Source organism: Aspergillus vadensis (genome assembly GCF_003184925.1).
Source record: "Aspergillus vadensis CBS 113365 unplaced genomic scaffold BO88scaffold_33, whole genome shotgun sequence".
NCBI lineage: Eukaryota > Fungi > Ascomycota > Eurotiomycetes > Eurotiales > Aspergillaceae > Aspergillus > Aspergillus vadensis.
The window spans coordinates 71,783-83,932 of record NW_020292071.1 but is presented as its reverse complement, the minus strand read 5'-3'; the positions used below and the strand labels follow the sequence as shown (position 1 = coordinate 83,932).

Sequence of the window (12,150 nt, the reverse complement as noted above, 5' to 3'; positions counted from 1 at the left end):
CTCGATGACGGGATTTGGGGGATTGTGATTGGCTGGAGAGGCTTGTTCTGCCTGAGGCGACAAGGTAGCAATGGACGGTACGGTAAACCTTCAGTACCAGAAATATTCAATAATACCCAATGAAATTCCCGTCCAGCTCGGTATTGGGTCCTGAGGTTCATGGCAGCAACTGCTTACATACACGGCTTCCCCCCCCGTACTTGCAGCGTCACTGTATGAATGAAAAAACCACCTCTCCACGCAATCTTGCCATCCCCGTGGTTTTTCGTCCACCCGTCACGCCCTCGTGCCGATAACTATGCCAAATTTCTGGTGGCATACTGATTCACTTACCGCTACCCGTTGATGCCATTTTCGCCTCATTTGACCGCGTCCTCGTTGGGAAAACTGGGGTCAGCTGTGCACAGGGCCCCTGTCTCCGTGGTTACAAGACATGCAAAACGGCAGCCCGAACGGAATCTCCCATCAAGATGAACGCGTGACCCCCAACCTCGAGGGCCCTCCGACCGACCTGCCTGCGTCTGAGCCTCCGACCGAGTCGCTGAGCCGGGATTCGACCTCTGCCGACCTGAAAGAAGAAGACGGTAACACGACCGCAGTTGACCAGCTCGAAGAACCTCCTTCCAAAAAGCGAAAGCTCGCCGGTCCTTCCTCCGCTCGTCGCTCAACCTCCCGTCCAGCATCCCCCCCGTGGAAAAAGGCCGGCGTCGATGGTCCGACATCATTCATCCAAGATGGGAGGCGTAAATCCTCTCGCGTTAACGCGATCCCGCTCCAGTTGCAAAGTCCATCCGAGAAGAGGAGCACGCGCGGCGCTCAGAATAAGGTCATAGGTCGGAATGTCTCCGGTGCTACGAAGGGGGTCGCGTCGTCTCCGTTGTCGATGTCCCCGCCTCAGCCGGAGCCAAATGGGAGGTTGGCTGGTGGCAGCGCCGCAGTCAATGGTTCCCCAAGGAACGCGACCACAAGAGGGTCGGCCAGCAGGCGCCACCAGATCTCTCAGTCACCAGCTCCCAAGCAACCTCACACGCGAACACGATCTTATAGCTCCGGCACGGCGCGTCGAGCGTCGAATATTGGCACCGCTAGCTCCACTCGCTCGCATCGCTCCTCTATGAACAACGTTTCGACGACCATGGCGGAAACCGGTGATGCCGACTATGACAATGCAGATGAAGATGATGAATATGGCCAGCGGGCTCCACGGCTACGGATCAAGGTTAAAAGACCACCCATCGGTATTCAGCATCCAGGCCACGTTCTAGCTCCGCGGAAGTATGGATCGTTCAAGGAATGGCTAGAGAGTGATGACGGGCGAATAAGGGATCCATCCGTGCTCACACCAGCTGACGCACTCGAGGAGGCTCTAAAGAGGCGTCGAATAGCTGTGGCAGCTGAACCGGGCGGACTGTTGAGTCCAGATGTCTGTTCTGCATATCTGCCGGAGCAACAAGAGGAACCGCCCCAGCAATACTCCCACCAAGACCATTTAGTCGCGCACGCTCTGTACTTTAAGAAGCTTCTCGACCAGGAACACAGGCGTCATCGAAATACTGCCAAGCTATTTGCTCAGTGGTGCGCAGACGCGTGGAGGAAGCGCAATAAGGATCCGGAGGACATTCTCCGGGAACAGCAGGAGGAGATGCGTGGGAAGCGCAAACAGCTGGCTAAGGATCTTCAGAAAATGTTCGACCTTGCGCGAGCGGAGGTGGACCAGATGCGCCTGGCACGCTGGGAGGAGGAGCGGAAGGCTGAAGATCAGCAAGCTCTGGATCGTGCTATCAAGCAATCCACAATGCTTTTCGAGAAAAGACGCATGGAGATTCTCGGCGAAGGTGGGAGTGACGCGCCCGATACCAGTGATGCCGAGCAGGAGGACTCGGATGAGTTATCGGACGGTTCGGAAGATGAAGACAATATGTCGTCGACCGATTCAGAAAGTGAAGATGAGAATAATGTAGATGATGATGAAGGCTTGACGGCAGAGGAACTGCGGTTAAAATACGCTAATTTACCCAACACCAACAATGATTCTGACCACGAGTCCGTGGTCTCTGATGCTACAGCATTTTCCGACGAGAGTGACACCTCAGACGTTGATCGTTCTGTGGACCGTGCTACTGCGTCCGTCGACCCATCGGCAGAGGGGCAACCCGAGCTTGAAGATGTGAATCCCGTGCTTCTGGACGACAGTGAAGATGAGTCCACTGATATGGATGATGATATGGGCGACACCGATGAGGATGAATCTGATGAAGTCGACTCGGACGCAGAGAGTGATGGTCCGGGGCTATTAGGTTTCTTCTCTTCCAAAGACATTGCAACGAATTATGGCGGTTCACAGAGCGATGCTGATGGTGGGGATGATAACATTATCAACGACTTGGATACCAAACTAGCATCGGCTGGAGAGGATGTGGAGGAGGAGGAAGAGGAACCGGAAGATCCTGATGAAGTCTCCCTTGTGCCTAACGGACCGGCGTTAGAAATGTCGATGCTCCAAGATGAAGAGGAAGCCGTTTCCGCGCGCGACTCTGAACCAGCTCCGGCGTCCCCTTCTGCCCGCGACTCCGCTGTTCATCTAGCTGCCGATGCTGAGCCCAAGTCTGCTGTTGATTCTGCGTCAGAATTTACTCCCGCACCTACCCCCGCCGCGGACAAGACACCTGATGTTGAAATGACAGATGTCAGTTACAACGAGGACACAGTTCTGCCCGACGCATCTGATGCGGTGGTTCAGAATAACCCGCCTGAAGAGCATGAACACGCCCACCACGAAGCCTACCAAAGCGGCGAGCCCTCAAGTGAAGCATCACCAGGCACGCTTGTCACCAAACCATCGGAGCCCGAATCCATCTCCTCGTACGAAACACCGGAGAAACACGCACCGCCCAGCGAATCCCCTGCTCCTGGGTTGAAGACGCCGGTGCCGCATCTTCTCCGAGGCACTCTGCGGGAGTACCAACATTTCGGCCTGGATTGGCTTGCTGGCCTGTATACAAACCACATCAATGGCATCCTGGCAGATGAAATGGGTCTTGGTAAAACAATCCAAACGATAGCGCTGTTGGCGCACTTAGCCGTAGAGCACGAGGTTTGGGGGCCGCACTTGGTCGTCGTGCCTACTAGTGTGATTCTCAACTGGGAAATGGAGTTTAAGAAGTGGTGCCCCGGATTCAAAATCATGACCTATTACGGAAACCAGGAGGAGCGTCGACAGAAGCGAAAGGGCTGGATGGATGATACTAGCTGGAATGTGTTGATCACCTCTTATCAACTAGTCCTCCAGGATCAGCAAGTGCTGAAAAGACGAAGCTGGCACTATATGATTCTTGACGAAGCACACAACATCAAGAACTTCCGCTCGCAAAGGTGGCAGGCACTGCTCACTTTCAGAACACGAGCCCGACTCTTGCTAACCGGCACACCGCTTCAAAACAACTTGACTGAACTATGGTCGTTGCTATTCTTCCTGATGCCCTCCGATGGTGATGAAGAAGGAATTGAAGGTTTCGCTGATCTCAGGAACTTCTCGGAATGGTTCCGACGCCCCGTGGAACAGATCTTGGAGCATGGCAGAGAGACAATGGATGATGAAGCGAAGCGAGTGGTCACCAAGCTTCACACTGTACTCCGACCCTATATTCTGCGTCGTCTCAAAGCAGATGTGGAGAAGCAGATGCCGGCGAAGTACGAGCATGTCGTTTATTGCAGACTCTCGAAGCGGCAACGATTCCTCTATGATGGTTTTATGTCTCGCGCACAGACCAAGGAAACGCTTGCGTCGGGGAATTACCTATCCATCATCAACTGTTTGATGCAACTACGGAAGGTCTGCAATCATCCCGATCTCTTCGAAACTCGGCCCATATCTACGTCTTTCGCCATGTCTCGCTCTGTGGTCACGGAATACGAGATCAAAGATCTTCTCGTCCGTCGGCGACTGTTGTATGAGCATCCGCTCACCAAGCTTGACCTTGATTTCCTCAACCTAGTGCCCATATCCCGAGAAGATATTTCTCGACGGTTGGCCGATGACAGTATCCGTCTTATGGCTTATGGTCCCTTCAACACGCTCAGGGAACGCCAGTATCACCGTACCAACTGGCAGATGAGCTTCGATGGTAGCACGGTGCAGTCTACGCTAGACGCGCTGGAGAATGAGTCCAGGAAAAGGAGGATGGCAGAGCTGGAGAGATGTCTCTACTTTGAGTCTAAGCGCCATGGTCGTCGCCCGGTTTACGGATCAAGTCTTATCGAATTCCTCACGGCCGACAGTAAGCAGCGGCCTACCGCCAACGGGCCGCTGCGGAAACGCTCCTTAGCTGACTGGTTGTCAAGCCAGTCGTCCGTTCTGGCATCGATGGTCTTGTCCATTGAAGAACGGTCCCAGGCAATGGACGGATATGTCCAGAGATTCGCTTGCGTCACCCCTGCTGCTGTGGCGACTGGTATCACCAAGGCCGCACTGACTCCCATAGAGACGAGGTATCTCACGAAGAAGGAACGGTTCCCGTCATACGACCCTTTTCACGAAGCACAGATGCGTCTTTCGATCGCATTCCCCGACAAGAGACTGTTGCAGTACGACTGCGGCAAGTTGCAAAGGCTCGATAAATTGCTTCGGGACCTCAAAGCGGGTGGCCATCGGGCTTTGATCTTCACCCAGATGACCAAGATGCTCGACATCTTGGAACAGTTCCTTAACATTCACGGACACCGATATCTCCGACTAGACGGTACTACCAAGGTTGAGCAGCGTCAGATCCTTACCGATCGGTTCAACAATGACAACCGTATCCTCGCATTCATTCTGTCCAGTCGTTCTGGTGGTCTAGGTATCAACCTCACAGGTGCTGACACCGTCATATTCTACGATCTGGACTGGAACCCCGCCATGGATAAGCAGTGCCAAGATCGTTGCCACCGTATCGGGCAAACACGCGACGTGCACATCTACCGATTCGTTTCTGAATATACCATCGAATCGAACATCCTCCGCAAAGCTAACCAGAAGCGCATGCTTGACGACGTCGTTATCCAAGAGGGAGAGTTTACAACGGACTACTTCACTAAACTAGACGTCCGCGATATGATCGACACGGAAGACGTCCTCGAAGGCCACGACGAAGCCAGCGCAGCCATGGATCGGGTCCTCGAGAATCGTGTCGCAGCCAGTGCACGAGTCTTCGAACAAGCCGAAGACAAAGAAGACATTGATGCCGCCAAGAATGCCCAAAAGGAATTGGAGCACGCGGACGACGGCGACTTCGACGACCGCACACCTGGCCAAACCCAGGCCGGCACACCACTGGCGACGGGGCCCACGACGGGGCCCGATGAATCAACAACAGCGGGCACTACTCCCGGTCCGCAATTGCTCACCTCCCCGCAGGTGCATGCGGTTGACGAACCTGTAGACGTCGAGATCCAACCTGGCCATATCGATAATTACCTATTACGGTTCATGGAATGGAATATGAAGGACGAACCACTTGTCTTACCGGCAGATAAGAGCAAGAAGAAGTCAAAGAAAGGCAAGGAGCATCGGCTCCGTAAAAGGCGTCGTTGATATGAATAAATGGAACAAGACAGAATTCATGCGGCACGCGATTGCAATGGATTGAATCGGTGGAATGAATGTATTGAGAGGCTAACGAATGGACGATCGATCAGGACTGGTCGACGTCTCTATGTAATTGTATTCGCATGATGATATTTTCCCCTGCTTAAAATCTCTCTTCTTTATATATTTCCTTGCCCTTGGGTTTAATTCTCTTCCTATATGTCCAGTGCACGCATTGGAATTACTACCTTATTTACTTTTCTTTTCCTCCCTCCAATTTTCTTTTCCCTCTTACATCTCGATAGTACAAGGTGATGGAAAAATCATTCGAGTAATGATTAGCGGGCGTTTTGCTTTGAGAGTGTGTGTCTGGAGACGATAAAATCACCGTTCTACCTATCTTATTTCCCAGGAAGACCCAAGATGAATACTTTGTATATGCTAATATTCTCTCTCATTATCCCCATCCCTTCTCCCACCTATTGATAGACACCCCCGACATTCCATATGGACTTGATTATGATTGGTAAACCAGTTTACAATGGCAATGGTACTCTCGGCTCCGATATCGCACCCATATGCTGCCACGAGATTATGACATAACTAGATGGGATAAGAATAGTATAAGGAAGGCCCTAGGGTGACTTTGTAGCCTACGCTGATTAGTTGAGTAGAGTGAAAGAAAAAAGAAATTGACTCATGTTCATTCGTCCTCGCTCCAGTTCAGAGAACCCGTGCGTCACAGTCATGACCATGTTGAGCTTGTCCCAAACACGTTAATCTGCAAAAGGGACCACTTTCGACTGGTCCAGTCTTCTGGGCTACAGCCGCGAGTGTTTCCAATGTCAGGGTCTATTGCCCAACTTGTTGACATTTCCGAATAACGAGAATGACGGGCGTCGAGTGGGTAGCTGAGAGGGTTTATTATGAAACACGGACATCTGTGACAACCCCTGCATATTTTTCCCTCTCTCTCTCTCTCTCTCTCTCTCTCTCTGCCTGCCACATGGGTTTTGGTTAAGGCAGGGCTAGTCTCGTACAGAAAGGGATGCTAGCAGGTGTCTCTCACCATGTGGTTTTGGGAGGGGGAGGCTAGACTCTTGACACTCGTCTCCGCTGGCTGTGTCACATCACACCCTTCTTGCATATGGCTGGACCAACAATCAAGTCCCACGAGTGAGGATGTGCATGTTTGGAACTCCGCGGATAGAAGCAGTGCTGGTATGAGTGAGGGTGGAGTGATGGTTTCAGACATGTATATTAATTTGCCGATAGGAGGGTGGAACAAACTCTGAGAGGAAAGTCGTCGGCACCACCTCGATCCAGATTCCTTCGAGGGCTTGTGGAATAATACAAACAGTGAGGAGGAGTAGAAGGAAGGCGAGAGGTCAGCCTAAGGTAGTTAGAGTTTAGATCCACATGTATGTACCCAGTACCTGAAGTCTATTTCTGAAACCTATGCAACTCAGGGCCAATGTGAACGGCTGCTATGTCTGATTAGGCAAGAGAAAAAGTGGTCCCGCCTGCATTACTATCTTAGCATGCAGACTATAAGATGGAAACTGGCTCCATATGATTCGTGCTGGTCAATAGACTAACCCTCTGTGGTCAGGACTGCGAACTGGTGTGCAGAGGAGAGAATCAGCGGAGATAATGCTCGTCTCGGCCAAGTCGCCTCGTGCGTACTTGCCCTGAGTTCCGAACTGGATTGCCTATACCCCCAGACCTTTGGATACTTCCCCATCTTAGAAAGTTCAGATAGAGGGAGGTGCGTACCATGGAACGCCGTTGATTCCGGGATTTAGGGGCTACCGTACTGCCGAGCGACTGAATAATCCGTGAAGAAATACATGCGCATCCACGTGAACTCAATCGGCAGCAGGCCTCCGATGACGCAGCGTGGTTTTTTGATCGGTTGACCAACGAGAAGGCCTTGATCGACCCAAGATTCTCCCGAACCGAGGATTGAAAGCAATTGGAGTCGTACCAGATGCACGCCCGGTACAACGGCTGTCTCCAACATACGCCACGAGCTCGGATTGAACCCTGGGAGGACAAGGCACGCAGACTCATACGGCCAACGATTCGTTCAACCCCTTCACCTGACCAGCTCCTGATAGAGAATCCCCACTGATCAGCAACCTGGAGATGGGAGAAGCCGTCGAAGGGAGTGAATGGCTGGCTGATCCGCTACCAGACCGGACTTCAGAAGCCCTTGGGTGAGCGATGTGGCCGATGTAAGGCTGCCCACGATTTTGAGTTTCCTCGTGGGCATGGACAAATCACGATAATGTCAGTTGAGCTATGAAGCCCCAGCGTACTTCCGAAAACGGGAAAACGCCCGTTTGGCGATTTTCGGACGAAAGTCTAAATTCTCCCCACGACGGAGATGTATACTGATTCGGAGAGTTGCTGAGTTTAAGCTGCTGCCTCTGCGAATCTCCCCCTCATCTCGGTACAGTTGCTGGACCTGGCGGCCTCAAGAGAACGGTTCAGGAAAAGATTGCTCCATGGTTATCCGGAGGGATACTAGCTCCGCGGAAAATGATCCTCGAGCTGCATTAGTCTGTGTGGGTGTGGGGAGAACCGTTGGGGCTGAAGGGAAATGGCGAGTGGTGATTGCTCGCTGACGGTGATTTGAAATTCCTAGAGTCGAGCTTAACCAATCGAACTACTTTAGTATTAGGATCGTTAGCAGTAGCTTGGAGGAGATAGTCCGGTTCACTCCTAAACTGAATCAGACACTCGATAGCACGATGGGCCAGGACTAACTAGGGAAGTGAACGGACTATTCCCTGTTATTATGCTATGATCTGCAAGGCGGGTCTTCGACTGGGGACGAGGAAATGAAAGTCCAGTACTAGCACCCATCGGAAGCCCAGACCGAGTCGAAGTTGAGATGAGCCGGAGTAGGAGTGACAGCACGGGACGCAGAGTGCATCTACTCTGCGACCGCAAGGCGAGAAGAGGCCATGTGACTCCCTAGCGGGCGATCGTGTTGCCAGTTCATTTCCACGTACCATCCACCTACATCATGATCTTCGCCAGCTTCAAACGTCTGGATTCCCTATCGAGGGGTTCTGGCCGGGATGGGCTGAGAGAAGGATTGGATTACCCGGAGTTTCTTCGGCGCCTATCAGCTTCCGATAGTAGTATTCAGCTTCCGATGAACGCAGCTTGCTGATTTGCTCACCCCGGGCTTTCTCCAGTGAGGGACGGTCGTCATTCCGAGGAACACCTGTTATCGATCGGGATTAGGGATAGTTGAGATGGTTAAGAGAGTAAAGTAATATGGATGTAACAACAATGACTACACCTTGCATGAGATCAACGTCGATTGTTTGATAACAACCTTTAGGCTCAGGACCCGTCCACGTGCGGATCCGACCGTAGGACACTGGGGACCATTGAGATAGCTCTTGGGATCTTCACCCTGGCGATGGTGAAACGACCATTCCCCTAAAGGGGTATACTGGCAGCTGGTCAGGAGCAAAAGTGACTCTGGCCGTTTGAGACAGACCAACAGACCAACGGACCAACACTGACTGACCAACAGGCTCGGAGGAGTCCAACGAAAGTAGTATAGCCACCGAAAACCCAAAGAATTCCCCTTAAGGCCTCGAAGAAGGTTTCGGAAACCTTGGATTTCGGATCTCAACATAAGCGCATGCCCGCCAGTCAGAACATCCATGATTATTGTGTGCACGGTCGCCATTTGTTGGTGGGGAGAAGTAGATGACCTGCTCGATTCGTGCTGGAGAAAAGCCGAGGGACTTGTGGGAGGAACATGAGTTGGAAAGCAACCGCTGTCCTCATACTTGGAGATAGAGAGAGTAACTGCAGATTATGCTTTCCTCAATCCCTTGGAATCGGAGAGGTAGACTAGGTGGAATCAGTTTCCTATGCTTAGCGTCCATGTTAAGACTTGATTAAGACAGGGATGCGAGATAAAAATAAGAACCAAGCAATCTAACCATAACAGACGGAGTTCACAGCCTGCTTCACACCCCAACCCCAACCCCCCCCGTATTCAGTGATTCACACACAAGTCCACTGCAATTAATCTATTGTAGACTTACCTGTACTATCTATAGCCTCTATCTGTCGCATAGATGCCCGCCATGCACTCCATTGGGGCTGAGTACAGTATAGTTGTCGGCTTCACCGCAAAGAAACTCCATACAAGTGCCAACTTGGCTTACTTCATAGTTAGTACTTACGTACATTTAGTTGCATTGGCGGTGTCTACGGAGTACTACTAGTCTCGTAGTATCTATCCTGTTGCAGGGAACAGCGGATCTGCCATCCGGTGGGCGAATGACCTTTAGACGCAGGTACACACCCTTGCAACGATAGACGCAGGGGCACATTCTACCTGCTAGCTTGTCATTCTTTTTCTTTTTTTTTCTTTCTTTCTTTTTCTTTGTAATTACTCCGGACCCAGATGCCTGAGTGGTGCACCCACGCCTCCTTGGCCTCCACCCTAGCCAGCCACGGTGACGGGTGCGTGAAAATCATCCGTTCCGAAGGCTCGCAGTCTGCTTTCCCGTCTGTACAAAGCGACTAGACGGGCCTATCGATGCTTGACGGGGCGGCCGACGAGATGCAGTAGTCCACTTTTCTTCTTCTTCTTCTTCTTCGTCGTCGTCGTCCTCTTCTTCTTTTTCTGAAATCGGCCATCTCCTGTTCGCACGCCCTGAAGACCCGAGATTAAACACCTGCAGAGTGCAGAGGAACTTTACGGTAGACAAACCAGCAACCGAAGGTCAGTGCTCGCTTGTGGAGTGCGTCCTTCGCACGAGGGTGGCAATGTGACCAGTCGCTCGCTGTAATCAATTAGGAACGCATTGTAGCGGGAGGGCTTCGTCTTGATCGCTTGTCAAGGTGCCACACCGTCCCAGGTGGTTGCAGCAGAGCTACGCATCAGGCAATCCCCGAGGTGATGTATCAGAATTCTGTAGGACGCAACCTTATCGGCATTTAATAAAAGGGAAGAAGACCGCAGAATCCGCGCACGAGAGAAAAGCCTAGTGAACGGTTGAGCTGGTTAAACCCCTCATACTGGGATTTGTATCCAAAACGCAGGTGAACCTGGTTGCGCAGAAGGAGGTTGCCTTCTTCAGAGGTGTGTTTTGCAGCTTTGGATTGGGCCGGTCCGAGAGGTGAAATCCGGGCGGGCAAGACAAGACGGCCACAATCCATCGAGGGGAGGGGCCTCGGGAAGATCAGTGGCAGATCCACTCTGGGAAAAGATGGATTTGCCCGCCCCCCCCTTCTGCCTCCCCAGATCAATTTGAGCGTGCGATCTGCTGATCGGATTGAGACAAGTCGACCGCGAGAGGCGTCTTGAGGGGCAATGTTAGTTTATTCTTTACCTTCCTGAGACTCGGAGGGGGCATGGGATAGATTAGTTGGTGAGATCAAAGTGATGATGACGATAGTAGCGGTAGAATAGTGGTAGTGGTAGTGGAGGAGGAGGATGCTGCTGGCGGGACAGATTGCGCACTCCACTTCCGTCAGGAACTAGGTGGCATTAGTCTGCACACTATTTCCCCCTACATCTCCTGGCACTGCTGGCACTGGCCGCAGTTCAGTACAATCGTCGATAGCGCGTGAACGGGGGGAAATTTGCACTGGCCAGTGCTGCCTAGGCGCGATTTCCCTTCCAGTGTTAGTGGAAATCCGCTGGAAATCGGCCTTTTATCCGAGGCCCTTTACCTCCCTTTCCTCGGTCTGGAAACGCGAGCCGATACTCGAAGCTATGAATGACATCTTTGAAATAGTATTAAGAAGAAAGAGAGTTTTTAACGGCTAGAGTCTGTTTGAGCCTTTCACCTGCTCTTACCTGGTCAGGTTTTGATCATCCGGGTTAAGCGCCGTCAGATAATTTTGATCTACACACAGGGTCTGGCGGGTGATACTAGGAAGAAAGCGGCATATTTACCGAAATGCAAAGTTACTACATAGTTATCATCTTCTTCAATGACTTAGTCACAGCTCGTGTCGGAAGAGACGCATGTACAATTCTTTTTTGCTGCAGCAGTGGGCGAGGGCTCGACCCAGCTGTAAGATTATCATCGCCCCCCTGGGTATGTACTTTGGTCCGTGTGTAGGTTCATACTTAGCATCTTCCAGCTGCAGCAAATCTCGACTATGCATTGGTGACTGCCGAGATCGATGCGGCCAGCCATGTATGCACGCAGATAATTGCTTCTGGACTTTCAGCTCCTCCCGAACAGTTTAGTAGAAGAAAGAAGAAAGAAGAAAGATACTGGCACGTAACCCAGCAAAGAATTGTCGCATCGAACGGAAGATGCAGGAAAAGCATGACCATGCTGAGAGTTTCAGCCGATGTTGCCTCCTGTTGGGAGTACTTTTCTGCTTGCTGGTTTGCTCTGCGGCTGAGGAGAAACATTCTGCGGCCGATTTACTTACTTCCCGTGACCGGACTCGCCCCATCTGCGGCGATGGACCATAGTTTGACAAAGAACGGGTGAGGGGGAAAACCGAGACGAGTGGCCACAGACAGCACCCCCTCCTGCTTTGTCGGGCTCCAGTTAACGACTTGACCCAACCCAGAACTT

At 51.8% G+C, this 12,150-nt stretch overlaps 1 protein-coding gene across 1 annotated transcript; it reads left to right on the top strand.

Annotated features, from left to right (window-relative positions):
* The first annotated feature begins 239 nt into the window (after window positions 1–239).
* On the top strand, window positions 240–6,037 carry swr1 (putative SNF2 family helicase/ATPase (Swr1)). The gene has a single exon (XM_025707778.1). The coding sequence runs from the start codon at window positions 434–436 to the stop codon at window positions 5,570–5,572; it is 5,139 nt and encodes a 1,712-aa protein (XP_025557839.1). The 5' UTR covers window positions 240–433; the 3' UTR covers window positions 5,573–6,037.
* Window positions 6,038–12,150: the final 6,113 nt, after the last annotated feature.